This window comes from Apodemus sylvaticus, chromosome 22 (genome assembly GCF_947179515.1).
Source record: "Apodemus sylvaticus chromosome 22, mApoSyl1.1, whole genome shotgun sequence".
Taxonomy (NCBI): domain Eukaryota; kingdom Metazoa; phylum Chordata; class Mammalia; order Rodentia; family Muridae; genus Apodemus; species Apodemus sylvaticus.
This window is the reverse complement of record NC_067493.1, coordinates 45,256,159-45,278,614: the sequence shown is the minus strand read 5'-3', so window position 1 is coordinate 45,278,614 and position 22,456 is coordinate 45,256,159. Positions and strand designations below refer to the sequence as shown.

Here is a 22,456-nt window from a genome sequence, read left to right as displayed (position 1 = left end):
TTTTCTTTTTTGTTTTTTTTTTTTGAGACAGGGTTTCTCTGTGTAGCCCTGGCTGCCCTGGAACTCACTCTGTAGACCAAGCTGGCCTCGAACTCAGAAATCCACCTGCCTCTGCCTCCCAGAGTGCTGGGATTATAGGCGAGTACCACCACCGCCAGGCCGCATTTTTTTCTTTTTTCTTTTTAAAGAAAGGGTTTCTCTGTGTAGCTCTTGCTATCCTGGAGCTCGCTCTGTAGATCAGGCTGACCTCAAACTTAGAAATCCTCCTGTCTCTGCCTCCTGATTGTTGGGATTAAAGGTGTGTGCCACCATGTTTAGCAAAACATACATCTTTGCTGTGTGTGTGTGTTATGTGTGTGTGTGTGCATGTGTGTGTTTCCAGTCTGTAGATTGAACCCAGAATCTTGTTCATTCAAGGCAAATGCCCTATGACTGAGCTGCAGGCCAACCACTCTGAACTTTGTAGACTCGGCTGGTCTTGAACTCAGAGATTGCCCTGCCTCTGTCTCCCAGTCTCCCAAGTGCTGGGATAGGGCTGGGCCTGTAACTCAAGGCAGAGTGTTTGTCTAGCACTCTCAAAGCTCTGGGTTCAATTCCTGGTACCCAAAGAAAGTTGCAGGAGGAGCCATGTGTTGGGTAGCTTAGTTCACCCAGGTGATGTTAAGTAAAAGAGCAGTGGTCTTTCTACCAGGCCCTTTCTGAGCTCTGAAAAGCGTCCCAGTGTTATTCCTGTTTCACAAGTGGGACTTGGGCTGAGTATGCAGATGAAGGGATTTCCCCAAAATAAAAAGAAGGAAGCAAAATTTAGACAAGGATGTGTGTGGTTAAAACCAGAAATCCCAAGACGGGACGGGAAAATCCCAGTATAGAACATGTAGAAAGTGAAATATGCACAAAGGAGCATCTGGAAACAGTTGTCAGCCTGATGATAGAAATTCGAACAGTAATTAATACGAGCTTTGCACGGGTAATTCCTATTTAGGAAATCACAATGAAATAAAACCCTATGTTTCATTCAGCCACAATCTCTCCGCCGAGTGGTTAGTCAGGACTCTAGGATGTAGCCCAGACACTGGGGCAAAGCTGTCCACATCATTAATAGGGAGTCACCTGTGACTCAAGGGCCTCTGCTCCAGTCCAGTCCACGCCCCTTGGCGCAGGAACATCCACAGCCGCTCGCTCGCCCTTGCCAATAGGTAGCGAGCGCCTCCTACTGGCCGTCCGCCTCCACGCCACTCGGTCCTATGCCCCTCCCACCCCTTCCACCCTCGTTCAACGCAGGGCGCATGCTCCTCCCTTTCTGCCCCGCCCACCCACGGTACGCAAGCTTCTCGCGACATCCGCCTAGCGGCTGCCGGGATATCGCGATAAAGGCTTATTGTCTCGCGCGAGCGTGCCTGGCAGGCGGATTTCGGGCAGCAGTGGCCGGGAAGAGGAGTTGCATGTGTCGCTTCAGCTGGCGGGAGCGGAGGCGGCGGGGGCTGTGCGACCGGCTGGGTAACGAGCGCTCGCGCTGCTGCGGCTTCGGTGGAGCTTGGTGGAGCTCTGAGGGCAGCCGAGGCGCTGCCTAAAGGAAGGGGGCCGGGCCGGGCGTCTCCACGCCCGCCCAAATGGGGGCCTCCTGTGGCGTCCCCGGGATCTCCCCTTAGCCCAGCCTTCCTACGGGCTGCCCGTCCTTTTCCTAGTCCTGGCCCGATTTCATCGTCCCAGGCTGTGGCACTTCCATCCTTGTCCCTGGCTTGGTCCCTTTCGGTATTTGGCTGTCGCCGCACCTTGCATTCTGGGCACCTCGAGTGACTCGTCCCTGTCGTGCCAAGATGTCTATAGCCTTGAACTGCAGTTCGCATCCCGCCCCTATCAGCCTCAGACCTGCCCCGTCTCTACTGAAGTCACCCAACCCAACTATTTCCCCCCCCCACTGCCTCCTCTTTTCCTCTGGTTCTCTTTTGCCCCTCGCCCCAACTCTGAGCCTTCATGGCCCATTTTTTTCTTGCTTCCCTGTAAACCCGTGTAGCAGGTAGATGAGTCTCCAATTGATCCTTAGTGAATCTAATGAGACTCCGCGTCCTTTTTTCCTTTTTCTTGTTTTTAGTAGACTCCAACAGCTTTGGTGTTCAGGGATACCCAGTGGAAGCTCAAACTACACCCCGGTGCTGCTTTTCGGGCTCCCAGATAGTGAAGTTGTCATTTTTGTTGTCAGGTTTGTGAGATGGCTACTGACATTTCTGAATCCAGCGGTGCGGATTGCAAAGGCGACACGAAGAACAGTGTCAAGTTAGACACGGATTACCCTCTCCGAGTCCTTTACTGTGGAGGCAAGTGTTGGAATGACTTGCTCACTGAATTTATACCTAATGTTGACAGTTTCACATTTGGTTGTTTTAAGTTCCCCAAAGTCCCCAAACGTTGTGGTTTGGTGGATTTTTAGTTGAGGGAGGGGGGGGGCTAGCTGAGGATCATGGGTTAATAGATACTCCTTTTCCTGTGTCATTTGGGTTTTGCTTCCTGGTCTGGAGGAGTTTACTGTCCAATTGGAATAGAGATAGACAGGTAGATGGCTCCAGCCTGATGGGTGTTGCTTTGCTAAGAGAGCTTCTTGGATATGGAGTCTTAAGGGATGGTGAAGGATGGAAGAGCTGAGGAAGGGAATTGTAAAGGAAGAGAAGTGTTAAGAGGAAGGGGCAGGGCCTGGAGATGTTGCTTAGTGGTACAGCACTTGTCTGGAAAGTTCAAAGCCTCCAGATTCCGTCCCAGTACTGGAGTGAGGAGGGGTGTTGGGGGGAGCTTGATGTCTGACTAGAATCATGAGCAGGTTTTTTTTTTTTTCCTTCTTTCTATTACCTTTTAATTTCATTTGTGCTTGTGTGTACTTGTGTCATGATCCGAGTGTGGATGTCGAGGGTCTCGTGGGCCTTAGTTCTGTCTATTGTGTGGATCCTGGGGATTGAACTCTGGTCCTCAGGCTTGGTGTCAGTACCTTTGCCCCATGAGGTCCTTGAGCAACGTTAATTCTTACAGCACAGGGAGGGGGTTGGTAGATGGAGAAGATGAGGTCGGAGCGATGTGTAGTAGGACAGTCTGGTTTGAATGATAGGATTGGGTTTTATGTGTGTATGTGTTTGCGTGTGCACGGGATGCCAGAGGCTAGCGTTGGATAACCTCTCACTCACTTCATCCTGTGGAGTCTTTCACTGCATCTGCACTCACTAATGAGCTGCACTAGCAGGCTAGCAAGGCTAGCACTGTGGTTCTGTGCATCGGTCTCCCTGGGGTTGGCACTGTGGTCCTGTGCATCGGTCTCCCTGGGGTTGGCACTGTGGTCCTGTGCCTCAGCCTCCCTGGGGTTGGCACTGTGGTCCTGTGCCTCTGTGCTGGTTTTACATGGATACTGAGGTTGCTAGGGATCCTGACTCAGTCTTTAGCCTTATGTGGCAAGTACTTTATACAATAAGACTTTTTTGCCCCCCAAAGACAAAGCCTTGTTATGCAGCCTTGGCTATCCTGGAACTCACTCTGTGGACCAGGCTGGGCTCGAACTCAGAAATCTGCCTGCTTCTGCCTCCCTGCCTAGACTTTTTTTAAATAACATAAAATTGGAGTTTAGTGAGAAGCAGGCTCCCACTCCCCCATCACCAAGGAAAGCCAGGCGCCGTCTCTAGTCATCATTCACTTGTTCTTTTTATTGTTGGATTACTTTTGGGCGCTTTGGCCAGCCTGGAACTCAGATCTCCCTGTCTCTGCTCAGAGTGTAGGGATTAAAGGTCTATACTATCATGCCTAGCTACTTTTTAAAATGGGTTTATTTGTATACCTGAATATGTGCACCACGTGTGCAGAAAACCATGGGAGTTAGAAGAGGGCATTGGATCCCTTAAAACTGGAGTTACAGGCAGTGCTGAGCTACCAAGTGGGTGCTAGGAGTCAAGCCTGGGTCTTCTGTAAAAACAGTAAGTCTCTTGAGCACTGAGCCATCTCTTTTAACCTCCACCCTTTGTCCCACTCCCACCCCACCCTTTTAAACAAGCTTGGTTAGCTTTATTGTAGAGAACCTGTGTGGTAGCCGCCGTTAAATCCTGGGTACATTCCTTGGAGATTCTGGTTTGAGTTTTCACAAGACCATCTGTAAACTACTGATAAGGGGATATTAGCCGGGCAGTGGTGGCACACGCCTGTAATCCCAGCACTTGAGAGGCAGAGGCAGGCGGACTTCTGAGTTCAAGGCCAGCCTGTTCTACAGAGTGAGTTCCAGGACAGCCAGGGCTTCACAGAGAAACCCTGTCTCAAAAACAGAAAACCAGCCTGGCGGTGGTGGCACATGCCTGTAATCCCAGCACTCTGGGAGGCAGAGGCAAGCGGATTTCTGAGTTCGAGGCCAGCCTGGTCTACAGAGTGAGTTCCAGGACAGCCAGGGCTATACAGAGAAACCCTGTCTCGAAAAAACCAAATCAGAAAAAACAAAAAACAAAACAAAACAAAAAAAAACCCAGAAAACCAAAAAGAAGGGGGGGAAGGGGCATTTTAATGAACATGGTCTCTTTCCAGAGAGTCAGCTAGTTGTAGAATCAGAGCTGGCCTTGGTGAAGTTGATCAGGTGGCTGTGTAGTAGTCTGGACTAAAGTACAGTGGTCATTTCCAGTGCTAGCCACTGGCACCAGCTTCCTGGACATAGGAGCCAAGATGGTGCCAGTGGCCTTTAGTGGAGATGCGATGAAGCAGCACAAAGCTACAGCAGCCTGCCACGTTATATGGGGTGTGCAGGTCTTGTCCCTTAGTAACCCCTCTGCGTAAGGATGGTGGAGAGCTTGGCCAGGAAGACAACTCCTTGGATGGCAGTGGCTACCTTTGGAGCATTTAACTTCAGACTAGTGCGACTGTAGTCCCCAGGGGCAGTAAATGCCTTGAATCTGGTCTGCTGGCTGTGCGCTTCTACCTCAGCACTTACCCTTAAGGGATGTCCCCAGGAGAAAGTCCGAATTCTGATTCCATGAAGGGCGGGGAGAAGATACTTGGTTCTCATGGCCTTGACCAAGTGGCTCAGCTTGGTGTTAAAGATCCACTCCTCGCCTTTGGTCTTCACTCCATGAATAAAATACTCCTGTGGCCTCAGCCCTGGCTCCTATCATGACCCCAGAGACTTCTGCCAAGGCCTCTGAGGAAGATCCAGTGGCCTCCCAGGCCTGGGCCCCTGAGCCTCTGGGTCCTCTGATATATCAGCATCAGCTCCCTGTAGGGTTTTCTCAGGGAAGATGCAGGAAAGAGTTTTAGTGTGGATCCTAAGCACGGGCTTTAAGGGAGATAGTAGGAGGTACTTAGGAAAAGGAAAGAGCACAGCCAGTTTGCAGGCTTCCTAGGAGAGCTGTCAGGGTGGCTCAGTGGTGAGGAGATGCTTGAGCATGCTTGCTGAGAGAGAGCCTGGCCACTAAACTCGTTCTCTGGATTCATGTACAGGAACACACATTGACATCCCTGCATTCATGAAGCTCAGGCAGGAAGCTCTCAAAGTCCCAGGCCAGCCTGGGCTATGTAATAGACTCTGCTTAAAACTCTTGAAAGGGAGGGAAGGGGCTGAGGTAGAAAGGAAGAAATTACATAGAACTGATTGAGTTTTGTTACGATATATTGGTTGTGAGACGTGATGGACCAGAGTGTGCTTTCTGACTTCCTAGGTATGTGACCCTAGGCAGGCTACCTGATTTCTGTAAGATTTAGAGATTTGTGTCTTAAGGTTTAAGATGAGAAGAAAAGAGGACACATTGAGATGAGCCTGGCATGGTGGCAGATGTCAGGAGACAAAAGCTATCTGGCCTGGTCTACAAGGAAGTTCCAAGCCTGCTAAAGCTATATAGTGAGAGCCAGTTTCAAAAACAAGACACAAAACCAAAAACATCTTAAGACAGATGACTTATATAAATTCTCAGGCACATTTAATCTAAGAATAAAATACTAATTCAATAGTGTTTTTCAGCCTGGGTTTTTCTATATATCCCAACTGGCCTGGAACTTGCTGCATAGACCAGACTGCCATTGAAGTCACCGAGCTCCTCCTCACTGCCTCCGCCTCTACTCCTTTTTTTGTTTTTTGTTTTTTCTTGTTTGTTTTTTTTGTTTTTGTTTTTTTTTTTTGAGACAGGGTTTCTCTGTGTAGCCCTGGCTGTCCTGGAACTCACTCTGTAGACCAGGCTGGCCTCGAACTCAGAAATCCGCCTGCCTCTGCTTCCCAAGTGCTGAGATTACAGGCGTGCGCCACCACTGCCCAGCTAGGAGTTGATGTTCTTAACCACTGAGCCATGTCTAACCCCTGGCTTTCCTTTAGGTTTTGTTTATGGTATACATTCCCATCTGTGTGAGTGGTGTCCACAGCCTGGTGTCTATGTTCTTTAGCACTATATTACTTTTCTAGCACATTCCTGTACCTTAAAAAAAGGTATTCTTTTGTTTGTTTCTTGTTTATGAGATAGGGTTTACTATGTGGTACTTGCTTGGTACTTGGTGTACTCTAGGCTGGCCTCTGCTTCCCAGCTGTTGGTATTAAAGGTGTGACCCATCACCCTCTGCTAGATTTAAGGGGAAAAGGGTCATATAGCCCAGGCTGTCCTTGAACTTGCTCTATGGATGCTCTATGGCTCTTGTTCAGCCTGCTGAGCACTGGCCTCAGCCGTGTGCCTCTGTGTCCCGTCTATAGAGTGTTAAGCATCAAACCCAGGAGTTCGTGGGTTAGAGAAACAATAAACTGGTCTACAATCCTAGACTTTATGTATGTCACCTGAAAGGTGACTTTTGATTCTGTCCCACTAAATGAACAGTTTCTGATCTTTTGTTGTTTTTATTTTACTTTTATTTTCTTGTGTATGTGTGAGCGTAGGGCTCAGGATAACTTTTGAGAGTTAATCTCCCTTTGTTGAGAAGTGAACTCAGGTAATCAGGCTTAGGCTGACTGCAAATGTCCTTACCTGCCAAATGGTCCTGTTCCCAGTCCCTAGCCTTTTTGAGAAACGTGTGCTCTTTTTTCATTTCCCTCCCTAAGTTTTGTACTGGTATTACAGATTCTAAGGGAAGGGGTGCTTCTAACTCCCAGGACAGTTAGAAGTAGATCCCACTGAGATCTACATGTGTAAGAAACCCTTGGGGGTAACGGGCTCTCTGGTGAAGGAGCTTGCTGCCAAGCCTGACGGCCTGCGTTCAGTCCTTGGAACCTACATGGTGGAAGGAGAGAATCACTTAGGGAATAGAAAGCACTGGATTAAGTAATACTGATACAGCGATACATTAGTCGAGGAGTGGAAGGTCTCTGAAGAGTGCAGTCAGGAGGACAAGCAAATGGGCTGTGTCCAGCCTTGGGTCATAGGTGTCCCACGATACTTTCTGTGAAACAACAGTTTTTATTGATTGCCTGTGTGAGTCAGTGATACGCTGTGCTTTCTGTGGCTCCAGGCTTAGTAAACCAGGCTTGTGGGGCAGAGGCTGCCAAGAGTTGTACAGTAGTGTGCTCTGATGGTGGGCTTCAGTAGCCAGCTTGGTCGGAAGTACAGTGGCATTCTTGATAGGTCCTGTCATGGTGAATCAGTATTGGTGTGGTATGTCTGGATAAGGTGCTGTGCTAGATTCTGGGAAGGACTGGAAAACAGCAAGTCTCTGCCTGTTCTCTGCATGTGACTTACATTGAGTAGCTGTTAGTATTTTGGGGGTAAGGAGCTTGGGGTATTCAGGTGTAATTGGTAGCAGAGGGAAACAAGAAATACACATCTGGCACAGTCACAGTGGTAGTGTGGAAGGGGAGGAGAGGTTCTTCCAGTTGTGGAGAGTTGGAGGAGATTCTAGAGGTAAGCACAGTTGGTAGGAATTGGAGGGAAGGTAGAATTCCTGCAGGCACAGAAGAGCAGCTAGGCCAGGCCACAGAGCAGGAAAAGATAGGAAAGGATGGGCAACATCGAGTCACAGTGTGCTTGAAGTAGGAGCAGAACATTGAGACTGCGGGGTCTGGGGCCAAAGTGAGGGGACTTGGTCCTTAGCTGCTGTAGGTCACTGAAGGTTTTTGAGCAAAGAAGCTATAATGTTCTCACATAGCTTCACATCTGGCAGCAGGATAAAAATCGGAGGAAGCAAACTTAGTGACTGAGCAGCCTATAGTAAGATTTAGTCAAAACTAAGCGGGATTTAGAAGAATGGTGTAGTGACACACAGTGTTATGTGATATAGTCCCAGCTGCTCAGGAGACTGAGGCAAGATCACCAGGAATCCCAGCCTAGCCTGGGCAGTAGTGTTATGTGACCCTGTCTCTATCTTGTCCCTCTGTCTCCTTCTCTGTTTTTATTTATGAGCCTGTGTGTGTTTATGCCACATCGTGGAAGTTCACGGATGCTGGGAGAGGGCGTCAGATCTGGAGCCCGAGTTACCGATGGTTGTGAGCCAATGATGTAGGTGCTGGGAACTGAACTCTCATCTTTTCGAGAGCAACAGGTGTGCTGAAGTGCTGTGCCACCTCTCCAGCCCCTGGAGAAAGATAGGAGTTAGAGGACACTGGTCTCATCTCTCAGCTAGAAACTTAGCGGGATTTAGAGAATAGCTTGAGTTTATTTAGAAAACATGTTTCATGTGTCTGCTCTGTGCCATTGTGTCTCCTTCAGAGAAATGAGTAATGCACAATTGTCTTGAAGCTCTCAACTGAAGACTAGCACTTTACAGATGAGTTCGAAAATACTAAAAAGTTTGATATTTAGATCAAAATGTCGGAATACTGTCATTTGAAATAATCATGTACCTTTTACCAAGGAAACCTGCAGGATAAAAGTATTTGAAAAGTAAGTAGAGAAAATGAAGGCAGACAGGCTTGGTGCATGCTTGTAACCTCAGCACAGAGAGGCTGAGGCAGAACGGTCGTGGCGTTTGATGCTGGTGTGTGCCTCCTGGCTGGTACTCAGTATTCTTGGAGCGTTAAGAGAGGGAAAATCCTAGAATATTTGATTTGAGAAGTGGAAGAGGAGGCAACACATAGGTGACTTTAAAAAAGGAGACAGATGAAAGGCTAGAGGGGAAAGAATGAAGTACTGTGTCAGCTAGAAAGTGTTAGGAGGCTGGTGTTCCGTGGTTCTAACCTCTCCATCTTTTTTCTCTCCATCTCTAGTCTGTTCATTACCAACAGAGGTAAGTCCTGCTTGGGGAGGGGGGCCCTTGTCCTCTTTTCTGCATATGACATCACTCAGTGTTAGAGCTAATCTAAGAACTTATGTTTTTCATTTCCTATCATTTGATAGTGTTTCAACTTTATCTATAGAGAACTTTGGATGAGAATACTTTGTGTGTGTGTGTGTGCGCGCGCGCGCGCGCGCGCACACACACACACACACACACACACACACACTCATGTGCACATGCCTGTGTGCGTGTCATGTTCCACATTGCACTTGTGCAGGTCCGAAGACAGCTTGGAGTCAGTCCTCTCCTGTCTGTGGGTTTCTGACATCAAGGCAAGCCAGTTTGGTGGCAAGCACAGGAACTCACTGAGCCATCGTGTGATCCTGGATCAGAATACTTTTTATCTTATAAATTAGACTTTTGACTTGTACATGTACTCTGTTACTTGCTTGTTTTTTTAATTAGAGTCTTAGCCAGGTGTGATGGTACACGCCTTTAATCCCAGCACTCAGGAGGGCAGAGGCAAGTGGATCTCTTGTTTGAGGCCAGCCTAGCCTACAGAGTGAGTTCCAGGACAGCCAGGGCTACACAGAGAAACTATCTCAACCAAAAATGAATGAATGTTGGAGGGTCTTACTATCTTGCCCAGATTATCCTTGAACTCAAGTGTTCAGACAATCCTCTTGTCTCAGCCTCCTGAGTAACTGTGACTATAGATGTCCTTTTTTCTTTAAAAAGATAGAGTTATGTGTCTTTTTTTATGTGTCTGTGCCTACATGAATTGTGTGTATTGTGTGTGCATAGTGGCCTTAGGTCAAAGAAGGTAGTGGATTCACTAGACATGGAGTTACAGATGGCTGACAGCTGACTTGTGTGTGCCAGGACTTAAATCCAGGTTCTCTGCAAGAGCTATAAATACTCTTAACTGCTGAGTATCTCTTGGCTATAGGTTTTAGATTTTTGTATGGAATTCATGGGTAGTCAACTGATGGAAGCAAAATAACCTGAAAGCCAAGACTTACATGCTTGAGTAGAGGAAGAATGAGGAGTAAACTGTGTAAGACTTTCTTTCTGTCAAGCTCTGTGGACAAGTCAGGAAAATAATGAGGGCTGGGCTTTTGTTTGTGACTCCCTGCCCTTCCTCTTGTTCCTCAGACTCATGGCCCGCTGTGTGGTTTGTGACTTTGACCTCACAGTCCTGGGCCTGATCCTCTGAGTGCTGGGCTTACAGGTATGTCTGTGCACTTGGAGTAAGCAGCTGCCCTGGGGTCCTGAACTGGCTTTTATTTCTTTCGGGATATTTCCTGGGGATGAGTCAGGTGAGGCTGAGCATGGTGACCTGTAATTCCAGCACTCCACAAGCCAGAGGACTTGGATGTAGAGGACTCCCTGGCTACATAGTGAGACAGAAGGAGCTGCAGTTTATTATTCTTTGTGGGGAGAGCATATGGGATGGTTTTTAATGGAGCTGTATTGATTGAAATGCATGATTTCTCACTTAATCGTTCGTTTCCTTCTCTTCTAGTACTGTGAATACATGCCTGATGTCGCTAAATGTAGACAATGGCTAGAGAAGAACTTTCCAAATGAATTTGCAAAACTTACTGTAGGTATGGACTCTTACTCTTTTTTGAACATTGTTTTGTTTTTAAGTTAGAATAGTATTGAACAAATGCACGTGGGAATTTTAAACATAAGAAAGATTAGCTGGGGTGTGTGTGCTGAAGAGATGGCTCAGCAATTAAGAGCACTGAGTTCAGTTCCCAGCAACCACATGGTGGCTCACAACCTGTAATGGATCTGATGCCCTCTTCTGGTGTGTCTGAAGACAGCAACAGTGTATATACATACATAACATAAATAAATAATTCTTTTTTTTTCTTTTAAATATTTATTTATTTTCTGGGTTTTTTTTGAGACAGGGTTTTTCTCTGTGTAGCCCTGGCTGTCCTGGAACTCACTCTGTAGACCAGGCTGGCCCTGAATTCAGAAATCCTCCTGCCTCTGCCTCCCAAGTGCTGGAATTACAGGCGTGCGCCACCACCGCCTGGCACGATTTATTTTTATATATATGAGTATCTAACTGGCAGATCTCAGAGGAAGATTTAGTCTCACAAATGAACTGCTGTTTTGTTTGTGGAGCAGCAAGTGAACTTTATAATTTAAGTACATTAATGACAAATGAATTGATCCTTTTCTTTTTGAGACAGGGTCTCATGTAGTCCATAATTCACTGCCTATCAAGGCTGGCCTCATGCTCCCTATCTTCCTGCTCCCACTTCCCAGATCTTGGCACACGGGCATGCCGCCATGCACTGGCTAAATGGAATTTTCTCCCAGTTGGCTGCAAGGCAACTTTTCTTTTATGAACATTGACATTTAGATTGAGTCCTTTCTGTTACATCCCTGCGGTTCTTAACTGCCCCTGTAATGTTAATAACAAGTTGTTTATATTGTTTATATTGTATTTTTATTTCTATCTTAACAATACAGGTTGTTTTGTTTTGGAGACAGTCTCACCATAACTCTGGCTGACTGGTGGGGGGAGGAGGGGAGGAAGAAAGAAAAGAAAAGAAAAGAAAAGAAAGTTTCCCTTTTTTCCTTTTTTATTATTACTTTTAGATTTTATTTTTATTTCATGTATATAGATATTTTGCTTGCATGTGTGTCTGTGCACAACATATATGCCTGTGGAGTCCAGAAGAGGGTGTAGGACCCTGTAGCTGGAGGCTGGAGTTCCAGATCCCTGTGAGCCACCATGTAGGTGCTGGTCCTCGGACCTGGCTCCTCCACAAGAGCAGTAGTTGCCTTTGCTCGCTAAGCTCTGTGGCCCTGTGAGAAATTTTCTTGATCTCAGTGTTTTGCTTCCCTTCCATGTGGCTAAAAAAGAATCATAATTAGTGAGCTAGGTGTAATGATATATCCTATAGTCTACGACCTGGGTGGCTGAGGCAGAGACTTGCTGGGTGTTTTGTGTTTTGATTTTAGATTTTTGAGACAAGGTCTTCTTATGTAGCCCTGGCTGTCCTGGAACTCACAATGGAGATCAGGCTGTCCAGTAACTCAGAGATCCACCTGCCTCTCAATGATGGGATTGAAGGCCTGAATCACAGTACCTGGCTTTAGTTTTTTGGTTTTTGTTTTTGTTTGGTTTTTTTTGTTTGGTTTTGTTTTAAACTATTATTTTTTTAAGTTAGGTGTGTGTACACTTATGTGCAGGTGTCTGAGGAGGCCAGAGGTGTCAGGATCCCCTTGGAGCTGGAATTAACAGTTAGAAGCCACCTGATGTGAGTGTTGGAAACTGAACTCTCTTCAAAAGCAGCAAATGCTCTTAACCTCTAAGCCATGTCTCTACCCTGTTTCATGTTGAAACAGGCTTTACTATGTAGTCCATTGTTCTTTATCACCATCGCTATAGCAGGCACCTAAAATCACAGACTTATAAGGAGAAAAGGCTGCTTTTGCCCATGGTTCATCTTAGGGACCCCAGTCCTTTGCTGTGGCCCTGTTGCCGTGTGCCTGCACTAAGGCAGCAGGAGCCATTCATGCCTGGGAAACGGAAGGGAGAGACTGGCTACCATGGGCTCCTGGGTGGAGCCCCCAATGACTGTCTGTTTCTAGACCATGGTGCTTCTGTCTCGATGAAACCCTTCTTCTATATCTCACCCCTTAAAGCAGGAATACCTTCTTGGGGCTAAGTCTTTAGCACCTGAGCCTTTGGAGGATAATTAACCAGACTGTGCCACTTACTGTAATACTGTAGAGTTCAATTTCATTCGAGTATAGTAAAGCCATTTCCATTTTAGATTATCAGTGGCTTTACTTATTTATAAAGTTGTTCAGAAGTGAATTTTCAAAAACATTTAGTGTTGTAGCTAAGTGTGTGTCTGTGTGTGTAGGCTAGAGGACAATTTGTGGGAGCTGTGCCAGGAACAAACTCATGTTGTTAAGCTTTGAAGCAAGTGCCTCATCCATCGAACCATCTCAACAGTCCTGTCCTGTTTTGTTTCAAGACAGATCTCTTGTAGACCAGGCTAGCCTCAAACTTGTTATGCATCAGAGGACTTTGTATTTGTATGTGTATGTGTTTTTTGGTTTTTTCCTTCCAGCAATTGAAAGAAGAGTTTATTGAGGGGAGATGAGAGGAAACCCATAAATGCAGTAGACACACAGAAAAAAATGACCTCAGCAGTACAGAAACGGGCACTGTTTACTTGCCTGCTCTTGGGTTGGTCAGTTTGAAGGAAGCAAGATGGTTGGTTGGCCCAGAACTATTGTGAGGCATGTCCTGAGCAGGCCTTGAGCTTGCTGAGCCAGCCCGGCGGGAGCAGGAGTGGGAGCCAGCTGCTAGTGGGACTAAGCCTACACGGCCTGTTTGAAGTTGCTGGGCTTTTGTCTCAACTCTGGAGGCTGAGGAGCAAGCCAGACATCTTGGAAACATGCCACCTTTATTACCCAGCCGTGGCCTCTCTTCCCTTTCTGTATGCCTACCATGGGATCTGCCAAGCTCCTAGTTTCTCCTTCCCTTCTCTCAGAGGTCACCCTAAACTGTTCTTAGGGGACTCAGGGAGGAGGATGTGTGCAGCAGTCACAGTGCCCTGGAGGGGAGTCTGTGTGGTGGCACATGAGCTGTCGGGCAGAAGACACCCATTTGGTGATGGTGTGTATCTTTGGAGCTTGCCGTCTGAGTGCAGGAGCTTCATAACAAAGCGTGAGGCTGTTAGTAGTGCTGTAATTACTGCTGAGAATGTAGTCGGAAAAAAGCTGGGGCAGCCTTGCCCTTATCAGGAAGAGAGCAATCTCAGGAATCCTTGGCAGGTTCCTTATCAACCTGAGACTGATGATTTTTCTGTCACCATTGTCTACCGTAAGATGTGCGCTATGGAGAGAGCCATTTGTCCGCTTTAAGAGTTGAAGGAATAAAGTGCACAGTGGAGCACGCCTTTAATCCCGACTCTCGAGAGGCAGAAGCCAGTGAGTTTGAGGCCAGCCATATCTACATTGAGTTACAAAACAGAGAGAAACCTTGTCTCAAAAATCGTAAGAACCAAACAAGAAAAACATTGGCCATTGAGTTTCTTTGATTGAATTTCATGGGGAACATTTAGATAGAAGGTTAATGAGGAAAAATTTTTGGCATCCTGATAAACAAAAGTTTTGTTTAATAAAACGAGGCATAACTTTGTAGCTGGCAGGAGATACCTCTGTTGATAGTCCTTAAAGAAAATCTGAGACAAGCCCTGCAAAATGATATAGTCTAGAGGTTTTAATCAGGTTCCTTTTCTCTTGTCAGTTAAATAATTTAAAAAAATAGGAAAAATCTGGTAGCAGTAGAGAAATCTCAAGCACTACAGACAATCAGCAGTGCAGAATGGCATTTGTTGGGAGTAAGGAAACACCCGTCAGCAGACACACTTGGAAAGCCAAAACTTCCAAGCCTTGCTCTTCTGGTCCTCCTGCGTCTACCTCAGTGCTAGAATTAAAGTAAGGGCAGAACCCAGGGATTTGTGCATTCATGCCTGAGCCACATCCTCAGCAGGTTTCTTTCATTTAATTTCTCCTCAGCATTTCTTTCTTTTTTAAAAATAGTATAAAATGATGTTCATGCTCTTCTGTTTCATTGTTCTATCCAGAAAATTCACCCAAACAAGAAACTGGAATTACTGAAGGCCAAGCACCAGTAGGGGAAGAGGAGGAGAAGAAAAAACAAAAAAGAGGTAAGGCCTCCACCCAGTCTTGATTCCTGCAGACATTCCTTCCTTACAGAGGCAGGTGGAGTGAAGGGGCTGCGAGCTGGAGCCCGGCTGCGGGCGATGGGAGCCAGCATGGCAGCTCACGCTCCACATGTTAGTGTTGGAGAGACTAAGGCCAGAGCACTGCTGGGGACTCAGGACCAGCCTCGGCTACACAGTGAGACTGTGGTCTCAAAAAAAGACGTCAGTGAGTTCCAGGGCAGCTAAGGGTGTGTAGAGACCCTGCCTCAGAAGGAGAAAGAAGACTTACTCAAAACACATGCACAGTTGCCCTATGTGCACTCAGAATGCAACTAGCCCGCTGACGGTTCCTTCGGTTGAGATGAAGTGTTACTCACACTAAGCTCTCTCCTCTCTCAACCGGCTTTGTGCTGGAGCACCCCTCCCCTGGTCACCTCTTCCTCCCTGTTTTGTGACTTAAATGAGCTCTTTTTTTTTTTTTTAAATATAATTTTTTGGGTTCTTTTTGAGACAGGGTTTCTGTGTGTATCCCTGGCTGTCCTGGAACTCACTCTGTAGACCAGACTGGACTTGAACTCAGAAATCCACCTGCCTCCCAAGCCCTGGGATTAAAGGCGTGCGCCACCACCGCCCAGCCCACAATTTATTTTTATTTTATATGTGTGGGTATTTTGCCTGTATGTGTATGCACCATGGGCATGCTTTGCCCATGGAAGACAAACAGTAGGAGTCCATCTCTGGAGCTGGAGTTACAGGGGGTTGTTAGCAGTCATGTGGACACTGGAAACCAAACCTGGGGTCATCTTAGAAGCATCAGGTCCTTAACTGCTGAGCCATTTGTCCAGCCTATGTTAAAGCTGTTGTCTCCCCTATTTTCCCTCGGTGCTGGGCCTTGAACCTGAGGCCTTCTACATGCTGTCTAGGAGAGGCCAAGAGGCTCTTGCTCCCTTTTCTCACTGTTTTCCTGTGTTCCCAGTCAGATGTCTGCACTGAAGTAGACTCACCCCACGCCTCTCACTTACTGCTCTGTCTTAACCTGACTTTATTTAACCTTACTGAAACTGATGTAAAAGTCATCAGTGTCTTGGTATTTGCTAAGTAGGAAGAACACATGAACCTTTCTGAAGGTGAATTTCTATGGCTCACACTTTTAATCCCAGCACTAGGAGACAGAGGCAAGTGGATTTCTGAGTTCCGGAACAGCATGGACTACACAGAGAAACCCTATCTTCAAAAAAAACAAGAAAACAAAAACCAAAACTGTATATATTTATTGTATATATACATGTGGGGGTAGGAGGACAATTTGCAGTAGCCAGTTCACATGGGCTCTGGAGTTTGAACTCAGGTCATCAGGCTTGGCAGCAAGTGCCTTTACTTGATAACAAATTCATAGGCCCATAAGACGTGGTCTTACTAAATAAGGCAGGCTGGACTTGAGCTCAGTCTGCTGATGCTACAGGCCTGCGCCACCAGGTTGGTTAAACACCCCACCACCTCTCATTTTAATGGACTGTGAGTCTGGAGGATGGGACCTGTGTTCGGTTTATCTTTGTTTTGGTTTTTTTTTTTTTTTTTTTTTTTTTTTTTTTTTTTTTTTTTTTTTTTTTTTGGTTTTTTGAGACAGGGTTTCTCTGTGTAGCCCTGGCTGTCCTGGAACTCACTCTGTAGACCAGCCTGGCCTCAAACTCAGAAATCCGCCTGCCTCTGCCTCCCAAGTGCTGGAATTACAGACGTGTGCCACCACGCCTTCGGTTTATCTTTGCACCCTGGTCCTTAGTGCAGTGCCCAGCACATAGTAGGGGCCAGTTGACAAATGTTTATTGGATAAGTAGCCTGGGTAATTTTGTTTTAGGAAAGAACTTAAAAAGAAACCAGAAGACTCAGTATTGTGTAGTGATTTATGACTGTGGTGAAGGAAGCAATTGATGTGAGTTCTTTCTTTCTTTCTTTCTTTTTTTTTTTTTTTTTGAGACAGGGTTTCTCTGTGTAGCCCTGGCTGTCCTGGAACTCACTCTGTAGACCAGGCTGGCCTCGAACTCAGAAATCCCACCTGCTTCTGCCTCCCAAGTGGGATTAAAGGTGTGCGCCACCACTGCCCTACTGATGTGAGTTCTTTCTTAATGAAGGTGGACGAGGTCAAATAAAACAGAAGAAGAAGACAGTACCACAGAAGGTCACAATAGCCAAAATCCCTAGAGCAAAGAAGAAATATGTGACAAGAGTGTGTGGCCTTGCAACTTTTGGTGAGTTGAGATTTAGTTCTTTAGCCTCAGAATATAGCGGCTAAGGTGTATAAGGTGGAGTCTGTCTGTGTCATCAAGTCTCACAGTTCTGCTGCAAGCCTGTCTGTGGTGTGAGGACGCTGCATCCCCAACTTCGTGTACCTCCATATGTCAGCGGTCCTAAAGGAGGTTGGCATTTCTTTACATTTTGGTTGTTTTGTTTTATTTTATATGTATGGGTGTTTCACCTGCATGTATGTCTTGGCACCATGTATCCGCCTGGTGCAAGAGGATTCCGGAACTGGAGAGATAGTTCAGTGGTTAAGAGCACTGACTGCTCTTCTGAAGGTCCAGAGTTCAAATCCCAGCAACCACATGGTGGCTTACAACCATCTGTAATGAGATCTGATGGCCTCTTCTGGGGTATCTGAAGACAGTTACAGTGTACTTACGTATAATAAATGAATGAATGAATGAATGAATGAATGAATGATTAAGTAATTAAGTAAATAAAGTATTTTCTTTAAAAAGGTGAGGAGGCCGGGCAGTGGTGGCACACGCCTTTAATCTCAGGACTTGGGAGGCAGAGGCAGGCGGATTTCTGAGTTTGAGGCCAGGCTGGTCTACAGAGTGAGTTCCAGGACAGCCAGGGCTACACAGAAACCCTGTCTTGAAAAAAAACAAAACAAAACAACAGCAAAAAAAGGTGGGGAGTTCCAGATTCTCTGGAACTAGAGTTACAAACAGTTGGGAGCCTCTGTATGGAAGCTTTGAATTGGACCCAGACCTTGTACAAGAGCAGCCAATGCTCTTAACTACTGAGCAACCTCTTTCTGGCCCTTGCTCTCAGAATTTTATTTTAGACAAGATCTTGCTCTATAGCCCAGGCTAGCCTGGAACTTATTGTCTAGTTCAGGCAGTCCACTCACCTTATTTTCTAGGTGTTGGGGATTATAGGCATGTGCCATGTTTAGCACGTTTGGTTTTCTGTTGTTGCTTTAAGTCTCTGTTGTACCTTAAAGGTAGGGTTGCCAGGTATGATGTATGCCCCTTTAATTCCAGCACTCAGGAGGCAGAGGCAGAGTCAGAAGCAGGTGTATTCCAGTCTGGTCTATATACAGAGTTCTAGAGCAGTCAGGGATTCATAGTGAAACCTTGCCTCAAAAACAAACAAACAACAAAAAGAAAAAAAGAAAAATGTCTCAGGCTGGGCTGGCTCTGCCAGTAATGAAGGATGTCCTCGATGATCTTCCTACTTCCACCCCCAAGTCCTGCTTTCTAGGAGGGTAGCACCCTGCCCAGTGTATGTCTGCTGCTGGAGATTCAAGTGAAGGCTCCCAAAGAGTCCTAGGCAAGGACTCTTCTTACTCATCTAATCTCCGGCCCTGGGTCTTGTATTTCTAGTTAATTTTAGAATTAACATTTAAAATCTTTTGTAGAAAAACTAGCACCTTCCCTCCCCCCTTTTTGGTATTTTTGTTTGGTTTTTGTTTATTGAGATGCTATCTTGGTATGTCGCCTTGGTGACCTCAAACTACTAATTAGCTTCTTAAGTATCTGGAGTTGCAGGTATGCACCAGTGCCCAGCTCTTAAGTGATTATTGCTTGGATATTTGTACAGAATGCAGAGGGGTAGATAGAATTTAATACTGGCCAGGACTGCTCCAATTTCCAGTGAGCTAACCAGCAGAACCACTTCCACAAAAAGAAGCAACAGTGCCTGCCCTGCATGAACAAGGCCCTGGGCCACTGACAGTCTTTTTTGAGAGATTTGAAAACTAGCCCATCTCTAAGATTTGACAGTAGAGGTGAGCGAAGGTGGGTAATGGTGGGAAGGTTTGTCCAAAGCCCTTTAGTTGCTAGATTTAAGTTGTTGAGATGGCGCATACCCATAATCCTGCCACGTGGGAAGCTAAGACTGGAAGGGAGGCGTGCAGGTTCAAGGCCCGTGGACTTAATATAACAGTTTGGGTCTCTGTCTTCAGTTTCCTACTGTAAAGAGCCTACTTAAGCATGGTGGATGTGATGCTTGGAAGTAAACGCGGTGTTTCTATGTGGCACTGGATATCCTGGGATTCACTGTGTAGACCAGGCTGGCCTGTAACCCAGAGATCGGGCTTTCTGCCTCTGCCGTATGAGTGTTGGGATTAAAGGTGTGAGTTACCATACCTAGCCATTTTGGTCTGTGATGGGATAGTGTGGAGGACGATGTTCTATGTACTGAGACTGTATGGCCTTGAACACACATGTTAAGAGCTCTGCCTATGGTAGTTTTAGTTACTCCTGGGGCAGGAGAGGGTCATTAATAACATCTGCTAAATGCTTTTAAAATGTAGATGAAATTTCAAAATAAAGAAATACCTTTGTTTTACAATTCCAATTATGTTCTCGCCCCCTTTTTTTTTTTCTAAAACAAACAAACTGAAACAGAAATTGATCTCAAAGAAGCACAAAGATTTTTTGCTCAAAAATTCTCCTGCGGTGCCTCAGTAACAGGGGAGGATGAGATCATCATTCAGGGAGACTTCACAGATGACATAATCGATGTCATTCAGGAAAAGTGGCCAGAGGTAAGTGTCTAGGACACATGTACCCATTAGAGGCAAGTTGCTTCCTTTCTTTCTTCATTTTTGCCACAGTTCATGAAGTTCTTTTGCCTGTGTCTTGTAGGTGGATGATGACAGCATTGAAGACCTTGGGGAGGTGAAGAAGTGATCCTAAGGTCACATGACTGACTATGACCGAGTCGGCACGGCCAACAGAGGAGAGGCCTTCCAGAAGTATATACATATGTACATATGTGTGTATAGTTCCTGCAGTAAAGCTGTAGACTCCTCGTCCTTGGCGTCCTCGGCGTCCTCACTGTTCTGTACAAGGCTGCTTGGTGGGTTGGTTGGTTTGGTTTTGTTTTAATTGCCAAAGTCTGAAAAGTGAGAGAGAGACTGTCATGCTTATGCATGAATCTGAATTTAGTCAAATAAAACGTTTTGGTCATTTGGTACTGATTTTTTTCTCTTTTTAACTTTTCATTTTAGAAAAATCCTATAGATTGTCCCTCCACTTAGTCTGTCAGTGGCCCAGGGCCCTGTTCATGCAGGGCAGGCACTGCCACTTCTTTTTGGGGGAGGTGGTTCTGCTGAGTAAACTGTTCAAAAGAATTTGTATTTTTTCTTCTTACTAGAAGTAGGTCTCCTTGGTTGGTGAGACTCTAATGGACCTTTAGTTGGATTAGTTCCTTCATTAACCTAAGTCCACTCTGTTGATGGAAGAACATGGGGTGGGTAGGTTTGCTCAAGCCATTTGGAGATCACTTGGTGAAATGTGTTAAAAGCCTTAGAACCTGTGCACTGTTTTTCCCCCGTAAACTGCCTCAGCACCATCATGAGTAAGCGCAAGTCCTGCATACAGCTCACGGACAGGGTACCTGCCAGCCAATGCTACTCACAGTGCTGGAGCATAAATAATACAGATGGTTACAGAAATGGGGCCGCTTCTGGTAGGGTACTTTGTATTTGAAAATGCCTTTTCCAAGAGTATTAGGAACCTGTTTGGTGATGTTGACTAGGGCCAGACTGCAAATTTGTTTTAGACATTCATTCTTAACGTTAGGAGTGAAAGATACTCAGAAGAGCTAGGGAATCTTGTTCTGGCTATACCAGAACAAGATACTATAGGATTTTACCGCGGGGTAAAATCCTAACCAATGAAAAACGGCATCTGTCTGTATAGGGAAGTAGCAATTACACTAACTTATGGAGAAACTAGTCATTTTAATGAATTAATTGGATGAACTTAAACTTTGAAAATCAGGTGTTAGATGTGAAAGTGTTTTATCTTTTAAATTGCCTTAGGTGTGGGAATATATGTAGCTGGGCAGTAGAAATGCTTACCTACCATCCCTGTAGTGTCAAAAAGACACAAGCTGTTAAAGATTCCTTTAGGAATATAGAGACCATGAAATCATTATCATGCAAAAACATCCTTCCTTGAATGAAAGGGTGCTTCTTGTTTATTTTAAAGTCTTAGAAAAAATGTGTAATAAAGATGTGAAATTAAAAATGAAATTCTTCACTAACTGAATTTTGCTAAGTAGGAACATTTGGCAAAGCAAGTTCACCAGTCATGGATATTCCAGCGTGGGTGCTGATGGTATTTTCTTGGTGCTGTAAGATTTCCCCGTGTAGGTACTACACCCTACGTGTTCGTGGAAAAGACACATCGGTGTCCACAGACTGGCCCTCCTTGGGTGTGATGCCCAAGGAAGCTAGAAGAACCTGAAGGGCCCCCTGTAGCTGGAGTTAGAAGGTGGTTGTGATCTGCACATTTGCATGCTGGGAAATGGCACTTGGGCCTTGTGCTAGAGGAGGAAGCACTGTTAGCCACTGAGCCCAGTCCCGAAACAGTTATTGAAAAATGCATGAAAAATGTTGAAAAAAGGCTCATCCTTATCATCAGCCAGATGTTACTGCTAGAAAATGAAGGTTTACAATTGTCCTTATTGATAATGTGATTTTTACCCCTTCACTTGAAATTTAACCTAATCCATAGTTTAAAGATTGACTTCAATGCTAATTGTCTAATTGTGACAATCTTGGTTTGGTTTGATTTGGTTTGGTTTGGTTTGGTTTTTTTGAAGCAGGGTTTTTCATTGTGCCCCCTGCTGTCTTGGAACTTGCTCTGTAGACCAGGCTGACTCCCAAGTGCTGGGATTTAAGGTGTGACCAACGCCTGGCTAGTTTTTATTTTTTGCTTTTAATTTGTTATTTTATTTGTTTTTTTTGGATTTGGTTGATTTGGTTTTTTTTGAGACAGGGTTACTCTGTGTAGCCCTGGCTGTCCTGGAACTCACTCTGTAGACCAGGCTGGCCTCAAACTCAGAAATCTGCCTGCCTCTGTCCCCCAGAGTGCTGGGATTACAGGCGTGCGCCACCACTGCCCAGCTAATTTGTTACATTTTTATTAGGTGTGTTCGCATGTGGTAAGGCGTTTGCTTCCTGATGACGACAGGGTATATTATACATGATCCTTAGTACACGTGTAATTTTAAGTTTATTCGCTTGTTATTTTGGTGTGTGCGTTCGTGTGCAGAGAGAGAAAACAACTTTGAATTCTCTCCTTCCATTGTGGATTCCTAGGCTAGCCTCTCAGGTGGTCAGGCCTGGGTGGAGATCGCCCTTAGGGTCCAGGGTCCTTCTGCTTGCCCTCCTCTGACCCCTAACCTAAAACAAAAGGCCGCCCGCCTGTCGTGTGCAGTGGCAGCCCTAGAGCTGGGAAGCAGGCAGGTTACTCTAGAAGTTACCCTCTCCGCTGCGCACGCACGGACGCAGGAATGCGAACACGCGCAGATAAGTGAGACCCAGAGCCCCCCAGGTGTCGCCTCTCCAC

At 45.9% G+C, this 22,456-nt stretch overlaps 1 protein-coding gene across 1 annotated transcript; it reads left to right on the top strand.

The window, feature by feature from the left end:
* The first annotated feature begins 1,384 nt into the window (after nucleotides 1-1,384).
* Nucleotides 1,385-20,076, top strand: Denr (density regulated re-initiation and release factor). Its single transcript, XM_052168039.1, has 8 exons — nucleotides 1,385-1,497; nucleotides 2,201-2,315; nucleotides 9,122-9,141; nucleotides 10,658-10,742; nucleotides 14,766-14,849; nucleotides 16,976-17,092; nucleotides 19,502-19,641; nucleotides 19,742-20,076. The coding sequence occupies exons 2-8, from the start codon at nucleotides 2,210-2,212 to the stop codon at nucleotides 19,784-19,786; spliced, it is 597 nt and encodes a 198-aa protein (XP_052023999.1). The 5' UTR covers nucleotides 1,385-1,497; nucleotides 2,201-2,209; the 3' UTR covers nucleotides 19,787-20,076.
* Nucleotides 20,077-22,456: the final 2,380 nt, after the last annotated feature.